At 49.9% G+C, this 21980-nt stretch overlaps 1 protein-coding gene across 2 annotated transcripts in view; it reads left to right on the top strand.

Moving 5' to 3' along the window:
- Positions 1-21980, top strand: part of itgbl1 (integrin, beta-like 1) — a 273038-nt gene that overhangs the window by 142693 nt on the left and 108365 nt on the right. For both annotated transcript variants that reach the window (XM_085998387.1, XM_085998386.1), the window contains 4 exons: positions 4166-4288; positions 7075-7215; positions 14356-14496; positions 20838-20984. In XM_085998387.1, coding sequence (XP_085854513.1) covers positions 4166-4288; positions 7075-7215; positions 14356-14496; positions 20838-20984 — 552 coding nt within the window. The remainder of the gene's footprint in view (positions 1-4165; positions 4289-7074; positions 7216-14355; positions 14497-20837; positions 20985-21980) is intronic.

Here is a 21980-nt window from a genome sequence, read left to right as displayed (position 1 = left end):
CACTCTGGCGCCGGTGAGCTCTTAAAGGGGGAGGGTGGATTTGTTTGACTGCCACTCTCTCACGGCATCTCTGAGCCCTTTGAATGCAATGGAGAAGGCCAACGTTTGCACCCATTGCAGCCCCCATTATATGTTTCCAATCAATGATATGGCTCTGAAGTTAAAGACAAGTGCAAAGCTGTGGCCTGAAGCCACAAGTACCTGTGCGAGTGTTGAGCCAAACCAGAAAGCCCTCTACCTTTGTCTCTCTGCAAAGATCCGTCTCTCACAAAGAAGGAGTTTTGCAAAATGGCTGCCTTTTCTACTGCAGGAGGAGTGCCCTTTAATTTGCGCCCCCCGCGCCCCGCAGCGACTGGGAACTGTTCCCCTCTACCAGTCGCTGGGGCGCCAGGCGCACAATAGGCCGGCGCCACTGAATTTCTGGTTTGGGGCGCACAAAGGGTGTTGCACGATGAAATGACGTCAGGATCTGCGTGCGCAGCTGAGTGCGCGCAAAGGCTTTGCGCCGCCGCTAAATCTTTACTGAAGTTGGGGAGAGGCGCAGATCGCGCTGCGCCCGGCCGCTAGCCGCCTAGCGCCCAACATCTCCTCCTCCTAAGGCGCTAGCGGCTGGCGCAAACAACTGAATTTCTAGGCCTATGACCTTTGTGGTTCTGTTTTTTAATTTAGTCCCTAGCTGCTCAAACTCTCTCAGCAGGACCTCTTTCTTTGTCCTACCTATGTCGTTGGTACCTACATGGGCCACGACAACTGGATCTTTCCCCTCCCACTCTAAGTTCCTTTCCAGCCCAGAGGAGATGACCTTAACCTTGGCACTGGGCAGGCAACACAGCCTTCGGGACTCACGCTCTCGGCTGCAGAGAAAAGTGTCTATCCCCCTCACTATACTGTCCCCTACCACTACCACATTTGTTTTTGCTCCTCCCACTTGAATGGCTCCCTGTACCACGGTGCTGTGGTCAGTTTGCTCATCCTCCCTGCAGTCCCTGCTCTCTTCTGTTTTTTAATTTAGTCCCTAGTTGCTCAAACTCTCTCAGCAGACCCTCTTTCTTTGTCCTACCTATGTCACTCCCTCCCAGCCTCTTTGCTAATATCGGGACCTGTGTAATTCGGTGTCTTGTTGCTAAATCATGACTGATTCTCACTTGTTCAGCCATTTTTAGCTGATTGTGCAGGCCACAGCAAGATTGATAAACCTTTTGATATTTATATCTGTCTCGTGATTTGTTAATTGCCAGAGAATGTTAAAAGGATTGTTATGGTGGCCGCAATATGATTTGCTGCTAGCTTTATGTTGCAAAAGTGAAATAGCATCTTTAGGAATTACTGTACATGTTTCAAAGCTCTGGTTTTCCACAGTTATATTAGAAGGCATTTCTCCCATTTTTTATGTGAGGAGAAATGTCGGATTCATATTGCCAGCACATTTTAGTCTATAGTAAACCTTTTGCGCTCAAGTGAATAATCTTCAAGTGCAATTTACCCCATCCACCACCTTAAACATTCACTCCCTCCACCAGTGCACCGTGGCTGCAGTGTGTACCATCTACAAGATGCACTGCAGCAACTCGCCAAGGCTTCTTTTAGCAGCACCTCCCAAACCCGCGTCCTCTACCACCTAGGAGGACAAGGGCAGCAGGCGCATGGGAACACCACCACCTCCAAGTTCCCCTTCAAGTCACACCCCATCCTGACTTGGAAATATATCGGCCGATTCTTCATCGCCGCTGGGTCAAAATCCTGGAACTCCCTCCCTAACAGCACTGTGGGAGCACCTTCACCACACGGACTGCAGCGGTTCAAGAAGGTGGCTCACCACAACCTTCTCGAGGGCAACCAGGGATGGGCAATAAATGCCGGCCTTGCCAGCGACGCCCACATCCCATAAACTAATATTAAAAAAATAGTATTGTAACATTACACACCCCATTCAGGAAATCATAGAATAGAGTCATACAGCAGAGGAGGAGGCCATTCGGCCCATCATGCCTGTGCCGGCTCTCTCAAAGAGCTATCCAATTTGGTCCAACTCCCCCTGTTCTTTCCCCAGAACCCTGCACATTTTTGTTCCTTTTTAAAGTAGAGATCCAATTCCCTTTTGAAAGTTACTATTGATATTGACTTGTTTTCAAATCCCTCCATGGCCCTCGCCCCTCCCTATCTCTGTAATCTCCTCCAGCCCCACAACCCCCCGAGATATCTGCGCTCCTCTAATTCTGCCCTCTTGAACATCCCAGATTATAATCGTTCCACCATTGGCGGTCATGCCTTCAGCTGCCTGGGCCCTAAGCTCTGGAATTCCCTCCCTAAACCTCTCCGCCTCGCTACCTCTCTCTCCTCCTTTAAGATGCTCATTAAAACCTACCTCTTTGACCAAGCTTTTGGTCACCTGCCCGAATTTCTCCTTATGTGGATCGGTGTCAAATTTGTTGTCTTAAAATACTCCTGTGCAGCACCTTGGGACGTTTTACTACATTAAAGGCGCTATATAAATACACGTTGTTGTTGATATATTGCAGAGGAAGGAGGAACTTTGCAGGTCAGGGCTCAGGCAGGAGAAGTGAACTTGTTGAATAACTAGAAATAACGATCGACAATGACGGCAGGCTCCAGACTTCCACTAACGTTCTTCAGTGACATAGGCTATTATAGCATGGATAAGATCTTTCAATCGAGATCTCTGGTGTTTAATCCCACACAACTATGAGCATCGCAGGAACAATTACATTAATGAATCCGTTAAATTATTTTCACTGGATTTTACAGAATTGACTTCAGTTGAAAGAACGATGTGAGTTGACAAGCCGAGAGTGGTCACTGTCATGGTTGAAGAGACAGGAAGAGAATAACTTAATTAATTAGAAGTGTTAGATGCCTTGAATCTCAGATTTGTAAGGCCTCTGGATTGTATGAGGAAGGCCGGCTGAAATTTTAAGGAAATTGAAGATTATGGCCTAGAAATTCAGTGCCCTTAGCACTGATTTTGCGGCGCTAGAGGGCCTAGCGCTGCAATTGGCGCCGGTTCCTAAATTGCCTGGGGCCCTTACACGGCGGTAGACCGGTAGCGCTGCGCCGGCACCGATGACGTCATCGGTGTGCGCAGCGTCCCGGTTGCCGTGGTAACCCGGCCCCAAGCCGAAATTCAGTTGCGGCCGCCTCACCAGTGGCAGCCGCAACTAAGACTCCGGCAAACGAGTGTTGCCGGAGTCTGCGCCGGCGCTTTAAGGAGGCGCGGCGGCCGGCCACTTTCCTGCCGGCCGCCTGCCCGCAGCTCCCTCCCCGGACTTCTCCCCCCCCCCCCCCCCCCCCCCGGAACAGATGCAAGCCCGGCACTTGTCCGAGGTGCCGGGCTCATTTTTGAAGAGATTTGCGCGGGCCGCGGCCGGGTGCAGGCAGCTCCTCCTTAACGGAAGGAGGAGGCCTGCACTTCCCGAGCCTGCCGCACCGCAGCGGGCGCCGCAGCGCCGGAATAGCGCCGCAATGCGGCGCGTTGCGCCAGTTTTCAGGCGCTAAAACCCTTCAGTAGCGCCGGCAGCCGTTTGGGCGCGGCGCTACTGAATTTTTGGCGCGCGCAAAGGGACTTAGCGCCGGCGCTAACTTCCGGCGCTAAAGCCCTGGCGCAGCGCAAACTCAATTTCTAGGCCTATGCATGGAATTACATACAGCACAGAAACAGGTCATTTGGCCCACCTGGTCCGTGCCGGTGTTTCTGCTCCACACCAGCCTCCTCCCACCCCTCTCCATCTCACCCCATCAGCATATCCTTCTATTCCTTTCTCCCTCATGTGTTTATCCAGCTTCCCCTTAAATGTATCTCTGCTATTCGCCTCAACCACTCCCTGTGGTAGCGAGTTCCACATTCTCACCACTCTCTGGGTAAAGAAGTTTCTCCTGAATTCCCTGTTGGATTTATTGGTGTTAGATTCTAAGAAAGAATGAGTTAGTGAGTTGGAGACAGTGCAATTAATCTTTATTACAACACAGAGGGGATGCAGAGAGGAGGAGGTGCATTGAGGATTGTGTTCTAATTGCTAATATATTTTATAATTAAACAAACTAAACCTATCTATTTTATGATGCAAGACTGGAGAGACAATGGAATTCTTGAAAGCAATGTCAACTATTACCAGATACTAAGTGACCCTTGTCTTTTCACATTTTATAGGCACCTGTCACTGCGGGAGGTGCATCTGCAACAGTTCTGGAAATGACGAACTGATTTATGGAAAGTTTTGTGAGTGTAACGACCAAGATTGCATTGACGATGAAACTGGCGAGATTTGCGGAGGTATGCACGCATATATTTCATGTTAAGTTTCTGCATTCCACACTACTTACCGAAACAGCCATAGAAACATCAATGGTGCTATTCATTAAAATTTTCATGTGACATTTTTACTAAACTTGCCTCAGGCCTCCTGCTGTTACGCGCTTTGAAAGAATCAGAAGATTAAAAGAGATTGAACTTATTGAAGATAAGTTTATCTTATGTTTGTTGCAAATAAGAAATCTTTTAAAAATTGTGTTCCTCTACAAAACAAATATTAGACCCTGATTAGTTGTAAGGTTTTGATCAAGTGGATACAGAGAGAATGTTTCCACTTGTGGGGAAGAGCATAACTAGAGGCCATCAATATAAGATAGTCACCAAGAAATCCAATAGGGAATTCAGGAGAAACTGCTTTACCCAGAGAGTGGTGAGAATGTGGAACTCACTACCACAGGGAGTGGTTGAGGCGAATAGTATCGATGCATTTAAGGGGAGGCTGGACAAGCATATGAGGGAGAAGGGAATAGAGGGTTATGCTGATAGGGTGAGATGAGGAAAGACGGGAGGAGGCTCGAGTGGAGCATAAACGCCGGCATGGACTGGTTGGGCCGAATGGCCTGTTTCTGTGCCGTATATCCGATGTAATCCTATGTAGTACATGGAGAAATGGGCCATTCCTTCTATCGGATCCTCTAACAACTGGGGACATTTTCCTAAAGGTTATCTGTTTCAAAGATTGTCTGGTAATGATAAAATTCTTGTAAATGCTTTCCATTTTTCTTCCCTTTTCAATGTTTTGCTTGACGCTCAGTTAGATATATATATTTTTTTAAATCGGTGAAATAAAAGCTAAATCCTATAAGATTTTTATTTCATCTTACGTATCCTCCACATTCTATATCCTCTCTATCATAAAGACTGCCTACTTCCACCTCCATAACGTTACCTGTCTCCGCCGCTGCCTCAGCCCATCAATTGCTGAAACCCTCATCCATGCCTTGGCCACCACCAGTCTCGACTATTCCAGTCTCTCCTGGCCGGCCTCCCATACTCCATCCTCTGTAAACTTCAGCAGATCCCAAATTCTGCTGCCCGTACCCTGTCCTCAACCTGTCGCCTATCAGTCTTGTTCTTACAGAGTTCAAATCTCAGTGGGACCTGAATTGCTTTGTTCCACCTGTCACCTGGGTGTCAGCTGTGGCTCAGTGGGCAGGCTCTCTCGCCTCTGAGTCAGAAGGTCGTGGGTTCAAGCCCCACTCCAGGGACTTAAGCACAGAATCCAGGCTGACACTCCCGGTGCAGTGCTGAGGGAGCGCCGCACTGTTGGAGAGGCCGTCTTTCAGATGAGACGTTAAACCGAGGCCTCGTCTCAGCTTTTCCTGAGAACCACAACAACACCTATAGGAGTTTTGAAAAATATATCCTACTTAATAAAAGGTTCCAGTAGATCAGGTGGACATAAAAGATCCCCTGGCTCTTTTCGAAGAAGAGCAGGGGAGTTCTCCCCAGTGTCCTGGCCAATATTTATCCCTCAACCAACATCACTAAACAAACAGATTATCTGATCATTATCACATTGCTGTTTGTGGGAGCTTGCTGTGCGGAAATTGGCTGCCGCGCTTCCTACATTACAACAGTATTTTATTGGCACTTTGGACCATCCTGAGATTGTGAAAGGTGCTATATAAATGCAAGTTCTCTCTTTTTCTTACTGACCTATATTGGCTCCTGGTCCCCCAACGGCTGAAATTTAAAATTCCCATCCTCATGTTTAAATCCCTCCATGGCCCATCTCTGTAACCTCTCGCAGCCCTACAGCTCACGTGACATTCCTTGAACTCTAGCCTCTTGTGCACTCCCTCCTTCGGTCCTCCATTGACGGCCACACCTTCAGCAGGTTAGACCAGATACGCTACGACCCGTACCTAGATCCCTCCATCTCTCCACTCCCCTCACCTCCTTTCAAACCCTCCCGAAAACCCACCTCTTTGACCAAGGCCCCCTCCTAAGATCTCCTTTGGATCGGTGTCTTGTCTTTTTCACTTGTCTCCTGTGAGGCACCTTGGGACGGTTTTTTCTGCTAAAGGTGCTATATAAATGCAAGGTTTTTTGTTACATGACGGAAGTGGTGGAAACGGACACACTCGATGTTTTCAAGGGGAGACTGGCTAGGCACTTGAGGGAAATAAACTTGCAGGGTTACGGGGATAGAGCGGGGGAATGGGACTGACCGGATTGCTCTACAGAGAGCTGGCACGGACTCGATGGGTCGAATGGCCGCCTTCTGTGCCGTTACGACTATGATCGACTGGAACTCTTTATTAAGCAGAATATATTTTTCAAAACTCCTATAGGTGTTGTTGGGGCTCTCAGGAAAATATTTTAAGGTCCTGCAGAACTATTTAAAATCCTTTTGGTGCAATGTACGAAACAAGTAATCTATTCCATTCCTATTCCGACTAAGATTCTCGATCCATTTAACTTGTCGTCTAAACAGGTCACTTACTTCAGACAGCTAGCTATCTGGCAACTGTACGACTAAATCAGGGCTTATCTTTTTACCCACTTCTGTGAAATAATTAGATTGTGTGTGGGGAATTTCTTGACATTAGAAACTTGTGTTTGTGCAAGAAATAGAAATTATTTTATAAGCTGAAGATAGCATCTGTCTGGAAGAAGTGTCGAATTACTTTGAAATTACTCACAAAGAACAATTGCCAAAAAATAATTCCGTGAAACAAAAATGTTGAAATATTCTTAAATTGTGATTTCACTGCTTTACCTGATATTTCTTGTGGTTTAAGGCCATGGAAAGTGTTACTGCGGCAACTGCTACTGCGTGCCTGGTTGGCATGGCGATAAGTGTGAGTTCCAGTGTGACATTACCCCGTGGGAGAGCAAGAGGAAATGCACGTCACCAGATGGCAAGATCTGCAGCAACAGAGGTCTGTCTTTCAGAAACTGTTAATGACAAAGATTGGAAGTTAGAGCAAATTACTTTGCCCACTTCTGCTATGATTGCTTCGGTTCTGTACGATGGGGACACGACCTAATGCAGTAGAACGCAGGTATTACCTTGTGCCGCCTGAAGACTCTCAGTATTGCTAAACGGAAGTATTTCGAAGAAAGAAAGCATTTCTCCAGCACCTTGCATAACCACCAGACGTCTCAAAGCGCTTTACAGCCAATGAAGTACTTTTTTTAGAGTGCTGTCACTGTTGTAATATGGGAAACGCGGCAGCCAATTTGTGCACAGCAAGCTCCCACAAACAGCAATGTGATAATGACCGGATAATCTGTTTTAGTGATGTTGGTTGAGGGATAAATATTGGCCCAGAACACCGGGGAGAACTCCCCTACTCTTCTTCGAAATAGTGGCTGTGGGATCTTTTACACCCACCTGAGAGAGCAGACGGGGCCTCGGTTTAATGTCTCATCCGAAAGACGGCCCCTCTGACATTGCGGCGCTCCCTCAGTACTGCACCTCCGACAGTGCGGCGCTCCTTCAGTACTGCCCCTCCGACAGTGCGGCGCTCCCTCAGTACTGCCCCTCCGACAGTGCGGCGCTCCCTCAGTACTGCCCCTCCGACAGTGCGGCACTCCCTCGGTACTGCCCCTCCGACAGTGCAGCGCTCCCTCAGTACTGTCCCTCCGACAGTGCTGCACTCCCTCAGTACTGCCCCTCCGACAGTGCAGCGCTCCCTCAGTACTACCCCTCCGACAGTGCAGCGCTCCCTCAGTACTGCACCTCCGACAGTGCAGCGCTCCCTCAGTACTGCCCCTCCGACAGTGCAGCGCTTCCTCAGTACTGCCCTCCGACAGTTTGGCACTCCCTCAGTACTATCCCTCCGACAGTCCAGTGCTCCCTCAGTACTGCCCCTCCCACAGTGCGGCGCTCCCTCAGTACTGCCCCTCCGACAGTGCAGCAGTCCCTCAGTACTGCCCCTCCGACAGTGCGGCGCTCCCTCAGTACTGCCCCTCCGACAGTGCAGCGCTCCCTCAGTACTGCCCCTCCGACAGTGCGGCACTCCCTCAGTACTGCCCCTCCGACAGTGCGGCACTCCCTCAGTACTAGCCCTCCCCCAGTGCAGCGCTCCCTCAGTACTGCCCCTCCGACAGTGCAGCGCTCCCTCAGTACTGCCCCTCCGACAGTGCAGCACTCCCTCAGTACTGCCCCTCCGACAGTGCAGCGCTCCCTCAGTACTACCCCTCCGACAGTGCAGCGCTCCCTCAGTACTGCCCCTCCGACAGTGCAGCGCTCCCTCAGTACTGCCCCTCCGACAGTGCAGCGCTCCCTCAGTACTACCCCTCCGACAGTGCAGCACTCCCTCAGCACTGCATTGGGAGTGTCAGCCTAGATTTTTGTGCTCAAGTCTCTGGAGTGGGACTTGAACCCACAACCTTCTGACTCAGAAGCGAGAGTGCTGCCCACTGAGCCACGGCTGACACTTTATTGCCGGGAAGATGTTATTTTACAATATATATATATATTTTTTAAAAAGTGGGTTATGGATGTGCTGAACGCAAAGGATTGCAAAGAGAGAGAGAGAGAGAGAGCATCTTGTCACTAGCTGTTCTGCTTGGCTACCTCAGAATGACAGTTCAAATTGAGAATGTTCCTGTGCTGGCCACTATCCAAGAAACTAGTGCAGAGTGCAACTGAAACCCAGGGCTTGTAGGTTCCCCAACTTAAAAGTGCACAGTCATTGGCATAACACGAGAAATATTGCCCAGAGCCTGGCCTGAAAATGCTTGTGTTAATCACAGGCTGGTTTCGATTCTGTCTGAAACCACCTCATTGAGCCAGCGTTCACTAACGTCACGTACTGGAGTACGATGCCCGATTTTTGCTTGGATGCAAAACAAACAAGTCAAGGGCGCAAAGTGACTTTCCCGCCTGGTACCACGCTGGATCAGCGAGGACGCTCTTCCCTGTTAGTTCGTGAAGGGTCTGCCGGCGGGAGCGTAGCAATATGATCTTCTGCTTTTTAACTCTCACGGCTCTTGTGATTGAAAAGGAACTGGCTGACCAGGAATATTGTACCTGATAAGTGGATTTAATTTGAATCAGAAGAAGTGATAAAACACTGGGTGTAACAATAACAGAGGAAGAGGGGTGGGAGGAGGCTGGTGTGGAGCATAAACACCGGCACGGACCAGGTGGGCCGAATGGCCTCTTTCTGTGCCGTACATTCTATGTATGTAATTGCCTTGATTTTTATTTTGAATTCTCCTGTCAATTTTTAAACCACAAAGCAAATGTTTGAAAATAATCTAAGCGGTTTGGATCAGCACTTGAAGATACTACGGCCTAGAAATTGAGTTTTGGCGCAGCCAGGGCTTTAGCGCCGGAAATTAGTGCCGGCGCTAAGTCCCCCTGCGCGCGCCAAAAATTCAGTAGCGCCGCGCCCAAACGGCTGCCGGCGCTACTGGAGGGTTTCAGCGCCTCCCAATGGGCGCTAACTGCCCCATTGCGGCGCTGTTCCGGTGCTGCGGCACCCGATGCGGTGCGGCAGGCTGGGGACGTGCAGGCCTCCTCCTCCCGTTAAGGAGGAGCTGCCTGCACCCGGCCGCGGCCCGCGCAAATCAGCTTAAAAATGAGCCCGGCACCTCGGACAAGTGCCGGACTTGCATCTGTTCCGGGGGGGGGGAGGGGGGAGAAGTCCGGGGAGGGAGCTGCGGGCAGGCGGCCGGCGGGAAAGTGGCCGGCCGCCGCGGGGCCTTTAATGCGCCGGCGCAAACTGGAGTAAGGCACCTCTGACAGAACGTTGCTTGCGGCTGCCACGGGCGAGGCGGCCGCAACTCAATTTCGGAGTTCGGGCGGGTTACCACGGCAACCGGGACGCTGCGCACACCGATGACGTCATCGGTGCCGGCGCAGCGCTACCGGTGCAACGCCGATTTAGGGCCCCAGGGTATTTTTAAACTGGCCATAACTCTGGCGCTAGTCCCTCTAGCGCCTCCAAAGCAGCGCTAAGGCAACTGAATTTCTAGGCCTACATATTTAAGAGCAATGGACGAGATCAGGAAATTGGGAGTAGTTTAGGTTTCTCCAGTGTGGAGCCAGCACTGACGCACACTCAGTGGACTGAAATTGCCTCCTTCTGTACCTGCAGAGGTCTAGACAGAGTCGATAGAGAGAAACTGTTCCCATTGGCAGAAGGGTCAAGAACCAGAGGACACAGATTTAAGGTGATTGGCAGAAGAACCAAAGGCGACATGAGGGAAAACTTTTTTATGCAGCGAGTGGTTAGGATCTGCCTGAAAGGGTGGTGGAGGCAGACTCAATCATAAGAACATAAGAAATAAGAGTAGGAGGAGGCCATTCAGCCCCTCGAGCCAGCTCCACCATTCAATAAGATCGTGGCTGATCTTTGACCGCAACTCCACTTTCCCGCCCCATCTCCATATCCCTCGATTCCCCTAGAGTCCAAAAATCTATCGATCTCAGTCTTGAATATACTCAACGACTGAGCCTCCACAGCCCTCTGGGGTAGAGAATTCCAAAGATTCACCACCCTCTGAGTGAAGAAATTCCTCCTCATCTCGGTCTTAAATGGCCGGCCCCTTATCCTGAGACTGTGACCCCCTAGTTCTAGACTCTCCAGCCAGGGGGAAACAACCTCTCAGCATCTACCCTGTCAATCCCCCTCAGAATCTTATATGTTTCAATGAGATCACCTCTCATTCTTCTAAACTCTAGAGAGTGGCTTCCAAAATGGAGTTGGATAAGTACCTGAAGGAAAAATGTTTTGCGGGCTACGAGGGTAGGGCGGGGGGAGTGGGACTGGCTGAAGTGCTCTTGCAGAGAGCCGGCACGGGCTCGACGGGCCGAATGGCCTCCTTCTGTGCTGTAACTGTTCTATGATTCTGTAACTCCAGGGGAAAGCATCTAGTAAATGATTTGGGGGAGATGGGTGAGTGTTCCTGCACTAACCCACCCTCAGCCATTGATCAGAGGACGTGTGTACAGCCCAGACAATCATTTGTTGCTTTATTGATCTTTATCTTGTGCAGATAGAAACATAGAAACATAGAAGATAGGAGCAGGAGTAGGCCATTTGGCCCCTCGAGCCTGCTCCGCCATTCAATGAGATCATGGCTGATCATCCAAATTCAGTACCCAGTCCCTGCTTTCTCCCCATATCCCTTGATCCCTTTAGCCTTAAGAAATATATCCAACTCCTTCTTGAATATATTTAATGAACTGGCCTCCACCGCCTTCTGTGGCAGAGAATTCCACAGGTTCACCACTCTCTGGGTGAAGAAATTCCTCCTCATTTCAGTCCTAAATGGCTTACCCCTTATCCTTAGACTATGTCAGCGTCAGAGTAAATTTAATGGCCGGGAATTCGCGGTCCTGATAACGACGAACTGGCAGCGTTCGTCGTCATTCTGCCTTAGGAAAGCAAATGTTATGTTGGCCTTTATTACAAGAGGATTTGAGTATAAGAGTAAAGACATCTTACTGCAATTATATAGGGCCCTGGTGAGACCACACCTGGAGTATTGTGGACAGTTTTTGTCTCCTTACCTAAGGAAGGATATACTTGCCATAGAGGGAGTGCAACGAAGGTTCACCAGACTGGTTCCTGGGATGGGGGGAATTGTCCTATGAGGAGAGATTGAGTAGACTAGGCCTATAGGCCTAGAAATTCACTATGGCCCCGGCAGCGAGCTAGCGCCCAAAAGTTAGCGCTGGGCGGGAAGCCTATAGCGATCGTCAGATATTCATTGTTAGCGCCCCAATTCGGAACCGGGCGCTATACCAGGGTGTGCCCGCCTCTGCTTGGGGCGCTGACACTGAATATCAGCGCTCTTGGCGCCGCTGCGCCAGGCGCTGCGGAGCGGCAGGCTGCGGTACTGCAGGCCTCCTCCTTCTCTTAAGCGGGAGCTGCCTGCAACGGGGAGATCGCCGCTGGATAGTGCCGGCAAATGAGCCCGGCACGACGGAGAAGTGCCAGGCTCGCGGAAAGCAGCCGGCAATGCCGCGGGGGGTGGGGGTGGAGGAGGCTGGGGAAGGAGGTGCGGGCAGGCGGCCGCCGAAAAAGCGGCCGGCCGCACCTTCCGCTTTAAAGCGCCCCACTAAGGCAGCAGCACGGCCCCGTTTTCTGGTCGCTGTTTGCGGCCGCTTCGGAGGAGGCGGCCGCAACTAAATATGGGGATCGGCGCGGTTTTGGGGCGGAACCGGGGCACTGCGCACACCGATGACGTCATCGGTGCCGGCGCAGCGCTAACGGCTACCGCCGCCAATACCGCTGCGCTGAATATCTGCGCAAACTCATTTTTGGCGCAAAATCACTCTTTAGGCGTTAACTGGGCGCAAAGCTGGCAGCGCCTTAATGAATTTCTAGGCCATATTCTCTAGAGTTTAGAAGAATGAGAGGTGATCTCATTGAAACATACAAAATTCTTACAGGGCTTGACAGGGTAGATGCAGGGAGGATGTTTTCCCTGGCTGGGGAGTCTAGAACCAGGGGTCACAGTCTCAGGATAAGGGGTCGGCCATTTAGGACTGAGATGAGGAGAAATTTCTTCACTCAGAGGGTGGTGAATCTTTGGAATTCTCCACCCCAGAGGGCTGTGGAGGCTCAGTCATTGAGTATATTCAAGACAGAGATCGATAGATTTTTGAATATTAAGGGAATCAAGTGAAATGGGGATAGTGCAGGAAAATGGAGATGAGGTAGAAGATCAGCCATGATCTTATTGAATGGAGGAGCAGGCTCGAGGGGCCGAATGGCCGACTCCTGCCCCTGATTCTTATGTTCTTGAACTGACCGCGACCTCAGGATGTAGCGCCTGCTCAGCCTGACGCGCAATCCTGAAGTTGCGGTCTGTCATTCACTGCTCCGACACTGGCTGCACTGTGCCCCCCCCCCCCCCCGCCAACACAGAGCTGACAATCAGTGAAATCTCTCAAATCAGGGAAACTGACGAAAACTTGGGCTCTTCTGCGGTAATGCCTCTGTTAAATACCCCACTAAAAGTTAGACCCAAAGAGATTAGGTGGACCTGGGGTTTTGACAGCGTATTGGCTGCTAAGCAAAGGCTATGGCCCTGAAAAACTAATTTAAATTTTGTGCAGTGTCAAATTTATCCATTTTAATAAAAATTAAAATTTTGAGGAAACTTTAAAAAAAAGTTTCGGGCCGAGGTCACTGAGGCAACCAATGCAGGAGCTTAACTCCCAGGGCATGGCTGCAATGTCAAAAAAAATTCAATGACCTCACCAGAGTTGTCAAGGTACCCTCTCTTCACACCTCCACCACCTCCAGCCTCACTACTCACAACACTCCACTTCCCAGAGTCAGAAAACAACCCAAAAAACCCACCCAGATATTAAGCAGAAGCCTAAGAGGACAAAACGAGCAACTATGCTGTATGGGGTTGATGAGCTCTTTAAACAGCGCTCTGGGGCAGGGTCCTTGCTGCCTCTTAATGCCGTGATTTGCTGGCTGTGTTCATCACGTGGTGAATCAGCCGCTTGGGCAGGTCATTTCCACTAAAGGGCCTCTACAACAAATGTAAATCATATTTAAATATTACAATGAGTTTTTAAAATACTGCTGGTATGCACGCTCAGGGGCACCTGTGGAGGAGCCCCATCCACTATGGCGGGTGGCGCGATCGCGGTGCGGAACGAGTGCGCACACGCTACCTGCCATATTGGGCCCTTTAACGCCTGTTTTTACGCCTGAAAAATGGAGGTGGCATGAACCAATCTCTAAGACCAGTGTGTCAAATTGAATAAAAAAATAAAAGTGTTACACACAGTGCTAAATAACTAACACCATTCCTCCGCCATATTTAATAACTCAAGGTGACGGAAGTAAAGTTTGCCCCAGAAATCATATCATTCAGGGATCATTTGGGGCTCAGAGGGTTTTGCTACTAGTTTGCCATCGGAACAACTGTGCCACTTCAACAAGAGATTGCGATGGGAGGATGAGAAAGGAACTGTACTTCCAGTGACTACATAATGAATATAATTTACACCATCCGCGCACGGATTACACAGCACGGCCGTGTTTGATGACTGCACAATAGCGCCCTTGTCAAGACCTGCTGTGCTCTCTCTTCAGGGAATTGCATTTGCGGTGAGTGTACATGTTACGACCTGGATCCCAGTGGGGAATATGGTGACATTCACGGAGCGACGTGCGAGTGCGATGAGAGAGACTGCCACGCTGTGTATGACAGATACTCCGATAATTTCTGTTCAGGTAAGCAGACCTCTAGTAATGCACAGATTTGTGGCAAACTTTTATTTTAAGACAGGTTGGCCATAGATTTTCCAGATTCTCCGTGCTTCCCTCCCTCTCTGCAAAGCTGCTGTCACCATTTTCACCTCCTCTAGACCCATCTTCACTTGTCCCATTCCCGCCCCCTTCAGCCTCGCACCATCCTTCCTTTTGTCATTTAAACTCTCCTGCCTTCCGCCCTATCGCAGACCTTCCCTTCTGTTCTTTCCTCCCCTCCCCCCTTTCACTGCCTCTGCACTTGCTTAAAATCTGTCACATCTCCAACTTTTTCCAGTTCTGACGAAGGGTCATCGACCTGAAACGTTGACTCTTGTTTCTCTCTCCACAGATGCTCTGACCCGCTGAGTGTTAACAGCATTTTCTGTTTTTGTTGGCACTGGGGGAGAAATTCATTACAGCCCCGTTTGGGGTGCTAACTTTTAAAAGTTGAGAAAGTTAGCGCCAGGCGCCAATGTTTTTCAACTTTTAAAAAATTTGGTTTTGCGTTCCCGGAAGGAAGTGGAGCGTAAATCAAGCCCTCCACTTCCTTCTTGGAGCCAATCGGCAGCAGGCGGGGCGGAGACTTCAACAGCGCTGCACACTGGGATGTGCCTCGCCGCCGCGTTCAAGGGCTCCTTCCCCCCCTTAAAGGGAAGGGGCATCGCTGCAGGCTCTGCAATACCTGGACCACAAAGGCAGCCGCGATCCCGCGCGATCCACCCGGCACTGAAGCAAAGCGCCGGGCTGATCGATCGTGGGCAGGAACCCGCGGAAAAAAACTGGTACAGGAAAGTTGAGGTTTTTATCCGCTTACCTCGGCCACCTCGCCTTTAATCATCGCCCCCGACGTGGCCGGCCGCCCGGTGCTCACCTCCTGCAGCTGTCGGTGTTTTTGACCGGCGCTGCTGCAGGGGGCGGAAGTCAATTTCCGGTCCGGGGCGATGCGCGCGCCGACGACGTCATGATCTCCGGGCGAAGGAGAGCAGGGCGCAACGCCGTAGCGCAGCCGCAAAACTCCCGCTGAATATGGTGGGAGTCGATGTCAGCACCGCGCCCGGTCGCAAAGCCATTTGTGACCCACTAGCGCCCCTGACCGGAGGCGCAAAGGCTCCCAATTTCACCCCAAGATCTTTGAAATCTGATTCTCGTACAGTATAGCTTGTCTTCGATTGAATGTCCTCTGGGCCCCTGATAGGCACAGTGTACCTCCGGTGTGCCACAGAAGAAGTTGCTGCCTGTGGTTTGTATTCCCCACTGGCCATTTGTAGGTCCCACAAGAATTTCAGACACAGCTTCTGGAGAAAAACAATCAGTTTGGGAACTTCAGAACAGGAGGGGGCCATTCAGCCCCTCGAGCCTGTTACACAGGAACAGGAGGAGGCCATTCAGCCCCTCGAGCCTGTTACACAGGAACAGGAGGAGGCCATTCAGCCCCTCGAGCCTGCTCCGCCATTCAATCAGATCATGGCTGATCTGTATCTTAACTCCATTTACCCGCCTTGGTTCCGTAGCCCTTAATACCCTTACCCAAGAAAAATCTATCAATCTCGGTTTTGAAATTTCCAATTGACCCCCAGCCTCAACAGCTTTTTGGGGGGGAGAGAGTTCCAGATTTCCACCACCCTTTGTGTGAAGAAGTGCTTCCTGACATCACCCCTGAACGACCTGGCTCTAATTTTAAGGTTCTGCCCCCTTGTTCTGGACTCCCCCCACCAGAGGAAATAGTTTCTCTCTCTCGACCCCATCAACTCCTTTAATCATCTTAAACACCTCGATCAGATCACCCCTTAATCTTCTATACTCCAGGGAAGACAAGCCCAGTCTGTGCAACCTGTCCTCGTGATTTAACCCTTTTAGTCTGAATGCCTCAACTCAACTTTTGTGGGGAAGAGGAATAAAAAAAAAAGACTTGGCAGCTTAATCTTCAGCCCTGTCCGGAAACCCTGCAAGCTCTCCAGTCCATAGGGATCTAGGGGGCAAAAGCCTTCAGGGACCTATGCTGGACTGCCCAAGGAGCATAAAAAACAGAAGGCCAGAGATCCACACTTGGAGCACTCTGCACAGTTCTGGTCCCCATATTATGAAAAGGAGATAGAGGCATTGGAGAAGGTGCAAAAAAAGATTTACCGGGATGCTACCAGAACTGAGAGGATATCCTCATCAGGAAAGATTGAACTGGCTTGGGGGTTTTATTTGCTGGAAAAGAGAAGATTGAGGGATGGCCTGATAGAGGTGTTTAAAATTATGAAAGGGTTCGATAGGGTAGACACAGAGAAGATGTTTCCACTTGGAGGTGATACCAAAACTAGGGGCCATCAATATAAGATGGTCACTAATAAATCCAATAGGGAATTCAGGAGAAACTTCTTTACCCAGAGAGTGGTGAGAATGTGGAACTCGCTCCCACAGGGAGTGGTTGAGGTGAATGGCAGAGATGGATTTAAGGGGAAGCTGGATAAACACATGAGGGAGAAAGGAATAGAAGGTTGTGTTGATGGGGTGAGATGGAGAGGGGTGGGAGGAGACTCGTGTGGAGCATAAACACCGGCATGGACCAGTTGGGCTGAATGGCCTGTTTCTGTGCTGTAGATTCAATGGAATTCTATGAAATGCCTCCTCTCCACCCTCATTAACTTAGGAACCCTGAGCAGCGCCTATTACAGGCACTGGCTCCATTATACTCATTGGGGAAGCCCCAGGAAATGCCAGGGCAAGGCAGGGGCTGGTGAGGTGGGGCGGGTGGTGCAGAGATCTGACAAAGCAGGTCTATGACCCCTTTTCCTCTTCACAGCCTGGGAAGTGCTGATTCCCCACCCCCACCCCCCCACCCCCCCCCCACCCCCCACCCCCCCCCGCCATGCGCAGTGAAAAAGAAAATAATCTTTTAGTCTACTGAGCAGGAATGAACTCGATTTAGGTTCTCACGTTCTGTATTGCATGGCCCAGTATTAGTCACATTCCTCTCAAAATCATGCTCCACCCGTACTCCTTAGGGGTTTTCGCTTCGTTAAGGAATGTTCCAATTGCAATGGCTCTTACTCACGCTGTCGCTATATTTGAAGCCATGGTTTTTATTCACACCCGTGAGCTCGGATAACACTTTTCTGATATTTGGCGTTTTGTATTCGTCTCCTGAGGATAGAGTGGAAGAATTTCCATTGCCTGGCCTGTGAAATGATATTGGCCCCCTCGGCTTGGGAAAAGCCCAAACTCTGAGTGAGGGTTGCATTGCTCCGGGGAGCCTATCAGCTCATCCGGCCGATTCCCAGCTAATCTGTCTTCATCAAATGAGAAATCTAATCAGTCCGACATTAATCTGATCAAGATCAATTCACAGACATGGTTAGCCGTTGCGAAACGATTCCGATTGTATTTTTTTGTCTCAGATTTTTATTTAAGTCGAGGGTTTTGCAACAATCCTGCGATGAAAGTCAGTGAACACTGATCACCCTCTGGGGCTACACTATGTAGCATTTGAGATAGACGCAGCACTCTTAATCCTGAAATTTCGAAGCCTGGTAGAGTGAATCGATATTTTTGTTCCCTGCCAAGGCCATACTTGATCAAACTGTGAGTCAGACCGGAATCACACCGAGACTCCGAGGAGAACAGGAGGAGGGAGGTATTCCCGCTGCTGCTGCTGCTCCTGTTAAACCCGGCGGGGCTTTCCCGGTGCATGCTTCCTGACAGTTTTCAGTGGGGATGGTAGACCAGGGTGGTTAGAGGAAGGACTATTGTGTTAGAAAAGGATGGATGCAAAATATCTTTCTGTTTCCGCCTCCGTAACATCGCCCGTCTCCGCCCTTGCCTCAGTTCATCCACTGCTGAAACCCTTATCCATGCCTTTGTTACCTCTAGACTCGACTATTCCAACGCACTCCTGACTGGCCTCCCACATTCTCTCCCGCCAGGGGGAAACAACCTCTCAGCATCTACCCTGTCAATCCCCCTCAGAATCCTGTATGTTTCAATGAGATCACCTCTCATTCTTCCAAACTCCAGAGAGTATCGGCCCATTCTACTCAACCTCTCATCATAGGACAGCCCTCTCATCCCAGGAATCAATCCATAAACTTGAGGTCATTCAAAACCCGGCTGCCCGTGTCCTAACTCGCACCAAGTCTAAGGAAGGATATACTTGCCTTGGAGGCGGTGCAACGAAGGTTCACTAGATTGATTCCTGGGATGAGAGGGTTGTCCTATGAGGAGAGATTGTGTAGAATGGGCCGATACTCTCTGGAGTTTAGAAGAATGAGCGGTGATCTCATTGAAACATACAAGATTCTGAGGGGGATTGACAGGATAGATGCTGAGAGGTTGTTTCCCCTGGCTAGAGTGTCTAGAACTAGGGGTCACAGTCTCAGGATAAGGGGTCGGCCATTTAGGACTGAGATGAGGAGGAATTTCTTCACTCAGAGGGTTGTGAATCTTTGGAATTCTCTACCCCAGAGGGCTGTGGATGCTGAGTTGTTGGGGTCGATTTTCAGTGTGCCGTGAGGCGGGCTTTTAGGTGTGCGGGGGGTTAAAATCCCGAATTCGGGGGTCCCGACACCATCCCGCCCAAAACCCACCTCCATGTAAGTTTCAAAGGAGGCGGGTACCCGCCCCGCACTGGGACCCGCCTACCCGAGGCGGAAAGGGATTAGTGCCAATTAACTGCCTGTTAACAGGTAGCTAACAGGCAGTTTTTAGCCTAATCCCTATTTTGAGGGGTGTTGTGTGGGATTCCCGACGGCTCCAAACCACACCAGGTTAGAGCAGGCGGGCCGTCGGGTTGAAGGACTTGGAGGGGTCGCGATGTCGGTGTTCAGGTGAGTGATGGGTGCATGAGTGCAAAGGTAGGTGTGTTTGGTGTGTCTAAAGTGCGTAAAGAAGCCCGCTGGGCGGGCTCAACAAGGTCAATCAAGTGAAAATCACGTGGGTTGGCCGCATCTTGATGGAGGCGGGACTACAACCCGAAAGTTGTAGTCCCGCCTCCTTCCCGACTTCTGAATGAAAATCCAGCCTGTTGAGTCTATTCAAGGCTGAGATCGATAGATTTTTGGACTCTAGAGGAATCGAGGGATATGGAGAGCAGGCAGGAAAGTGGAGTTGAGTTCGAAGATCAGCCATGATCTTATTGAATGGCGGAGCAGGCTCAAGGGGCCGAATGACCGACTCCTGCTCCTAATTCTTATGTTTTTATGTTCCCTTGAGCATCCCCCGATTTTAATCGGGCCACCGTGCCTTCAGCTGCCTGGGCCCTAAACTCTGGAATTCCCTCCCTAAACCTCTCCGCCTCTCCACCTCCTTTCAGACGCTCCTTAAAGCCTACCTCTTTGACCAAGCATCTGCCCAAACATCTCCACATGTGGCTCGGTGTCAAATTTTGATTGATAATCGCTCCTGTGAAACGCCTTGGCACAAGAGGCCAGAATTTATCAGGGATAAAGAACAATAACATAAGATAAGAACATAAGAAATAGGAGCAGGAGTCGGCCATTCAGCCCCTCGAGCCTGCTCCGCCATTCAATGAGATCATGGCTGATCCGATTTTGGCCTCAACTCCACTTCCCTGCCCGCTCCCCATAACCCTCAACTCCCCTGTTCAAAAATCTGTCTCTCTCCACCTTGAATATATTCAATGACTCCGCCTCCACAGCTCTCTGAGAGAAGAAATTCCTCCTCATTTCCATTTTAAATGGGTGACTCCTTATTCTGAGACTGTGCCCCCTCTTTCTAGATACTCTGACGAGGGGAAACATCCTCTCAGCATCTATCCAGTCCAACCCCTTCAGAATCTTCAGAATCAGAATATATTCAGAATCTTATATGTTTCAATAAGATCACCTCTCATTCTTCTAAACTCCAATGAGTATAGGCCCAACCTGCTCAACCTTTCCTCATAAGACAACCCCTTCATCTCGGGAATCAACCTCGTGAACCTTCTCTGAACTGCCTCCAGTGCAAGTATATCCTTCCTTAAATAAGGAGACCAAAACTGTACGCAGTACTCCAGGTGTGGTCTCACCAACGCCCTGTACAGTTGTAACAGGACTTCCCTACTTTTATACTCCATCCCCCTTGAAATAAAGGCCAACATTCCATTGGCCTTCCTAATTACTTGCTGTACCTGCATGTTAACTTTTTGTGTTTCATGTGCGAGGACCCCCAGATCCCCCTGTACCGCCGCATTCTGTAGTCTTTCTCCATTTAAATAATATTTTACTTTTCTATTCTTCCTACCAAAGTGGATAACCTCACATTCTCAATGATTAGTGTATGATCTTGGTTTTGAGGGGGAAAATTAACTCTAATATCTGACTTTTGGATTTAAACTAAAGGTCTTGGGCAATGCAACTGTGGTAGATGTGACTGCAAGGAAGGATGGACCGGCCGGATGTGCGAGCACCCAGAGTCATGTCGCATTTCAGCTGAGCAAAGTACTAGAAAATGTCGCGGCAAATCTGAATTGCCGTGTTCAGGAAGAGGTAAGTGACCTCTCACCTTGTACAGTTACATTAAATTCATGTCATTTGCTTTAATATTAACAAAAAATGTATCAGAAATGCTGTGGCTCAGCCAGAATCCCTCGGATGATTCTCATCTGTGCTCTGCCAGCGTGATGGAAAACAGAACTTATAATTTGTAGAATTTCCCGAGGAAATGTCAACTGTGTGGGATGCGGATGCAATATGTTCCTTCCTTCGAGCAAAGTGTGACAACCGATGGGCTGGGGATTGGCGTCCGACCGAGTCTACCTTCAGACAGCACTTAATGCTGGAAAGACGGAAAAAAGAAGTTGCATTTCTGCAGCGTCTGTCACGGCCTCGGGACGTCCCAAAGCGCTTCACAGCCAATGAAGTACTTTTTTTGAAGTGTAACCACTGTTGTAATGTAGGAAACGCGGCAGCCAATTTGCGCACAGCAAGCTCCCACACACAGCAATGTGATAATGACCAGATAATCTTTTTTTTAGTGATGTTGGTTGAGGGATAAATATTGGCCCAGGACACCAGGAGAATCATAGAATCATAGAATAGTACAGAACAGAAGGAGGCCATTCGGCCCATCGAGTCTGCGCCGGCTCTTTTGAAGAGCGATCCCGTTAGTCCCACTCCCCTCCGCTCTTTCCCCATATCTATTCTAGGGATTCTAGGACTAGGGGGCATAGTCTAAACATTAGAGCCAGACTTTTCAGGAGTGAAATTAGGAAACACTTCTACACACAAAGGGCTGAATTTTGCCGGCGCTCAGAGGACGGGGTCGGAGGTGGGTCCGCTGTCAAAATCAAAAAGATTGACAGCGGGGCGGAGTCCCGCTCTGAACCCGCCTCCTTGTGAGTTCCCCCAGTGCCAGCTCTGCCCGCGCTTTGCAGACCCGGCACTCAGTGGCGGGTCAGGCAATTCAGATCGTTGAGAGGGTGTCTAAAGCAATTGAATCAGCATTTTACCAGGTACTAACCATTTCCCCAAGTTTTCCACGAG

This window comes from Somniosus microcephalus, chromosome 10 (assembly GCF_052327205.1).
Source record: "Somniosus microcephalus isolate GS21.2 chromosome 10, FLI_Smic_1.0, whole genome shotgun sequence".
Taxonomy (NCBI): Eukaryota; Metazoa; Chordata; class Chondrichthyes; order Squaliformes; family Somniosidae; genus Somniosus; species Somniosus microcephalus.
This window is presented reverse-complemented; position numbering and strand designations above follow the sequence as displayed.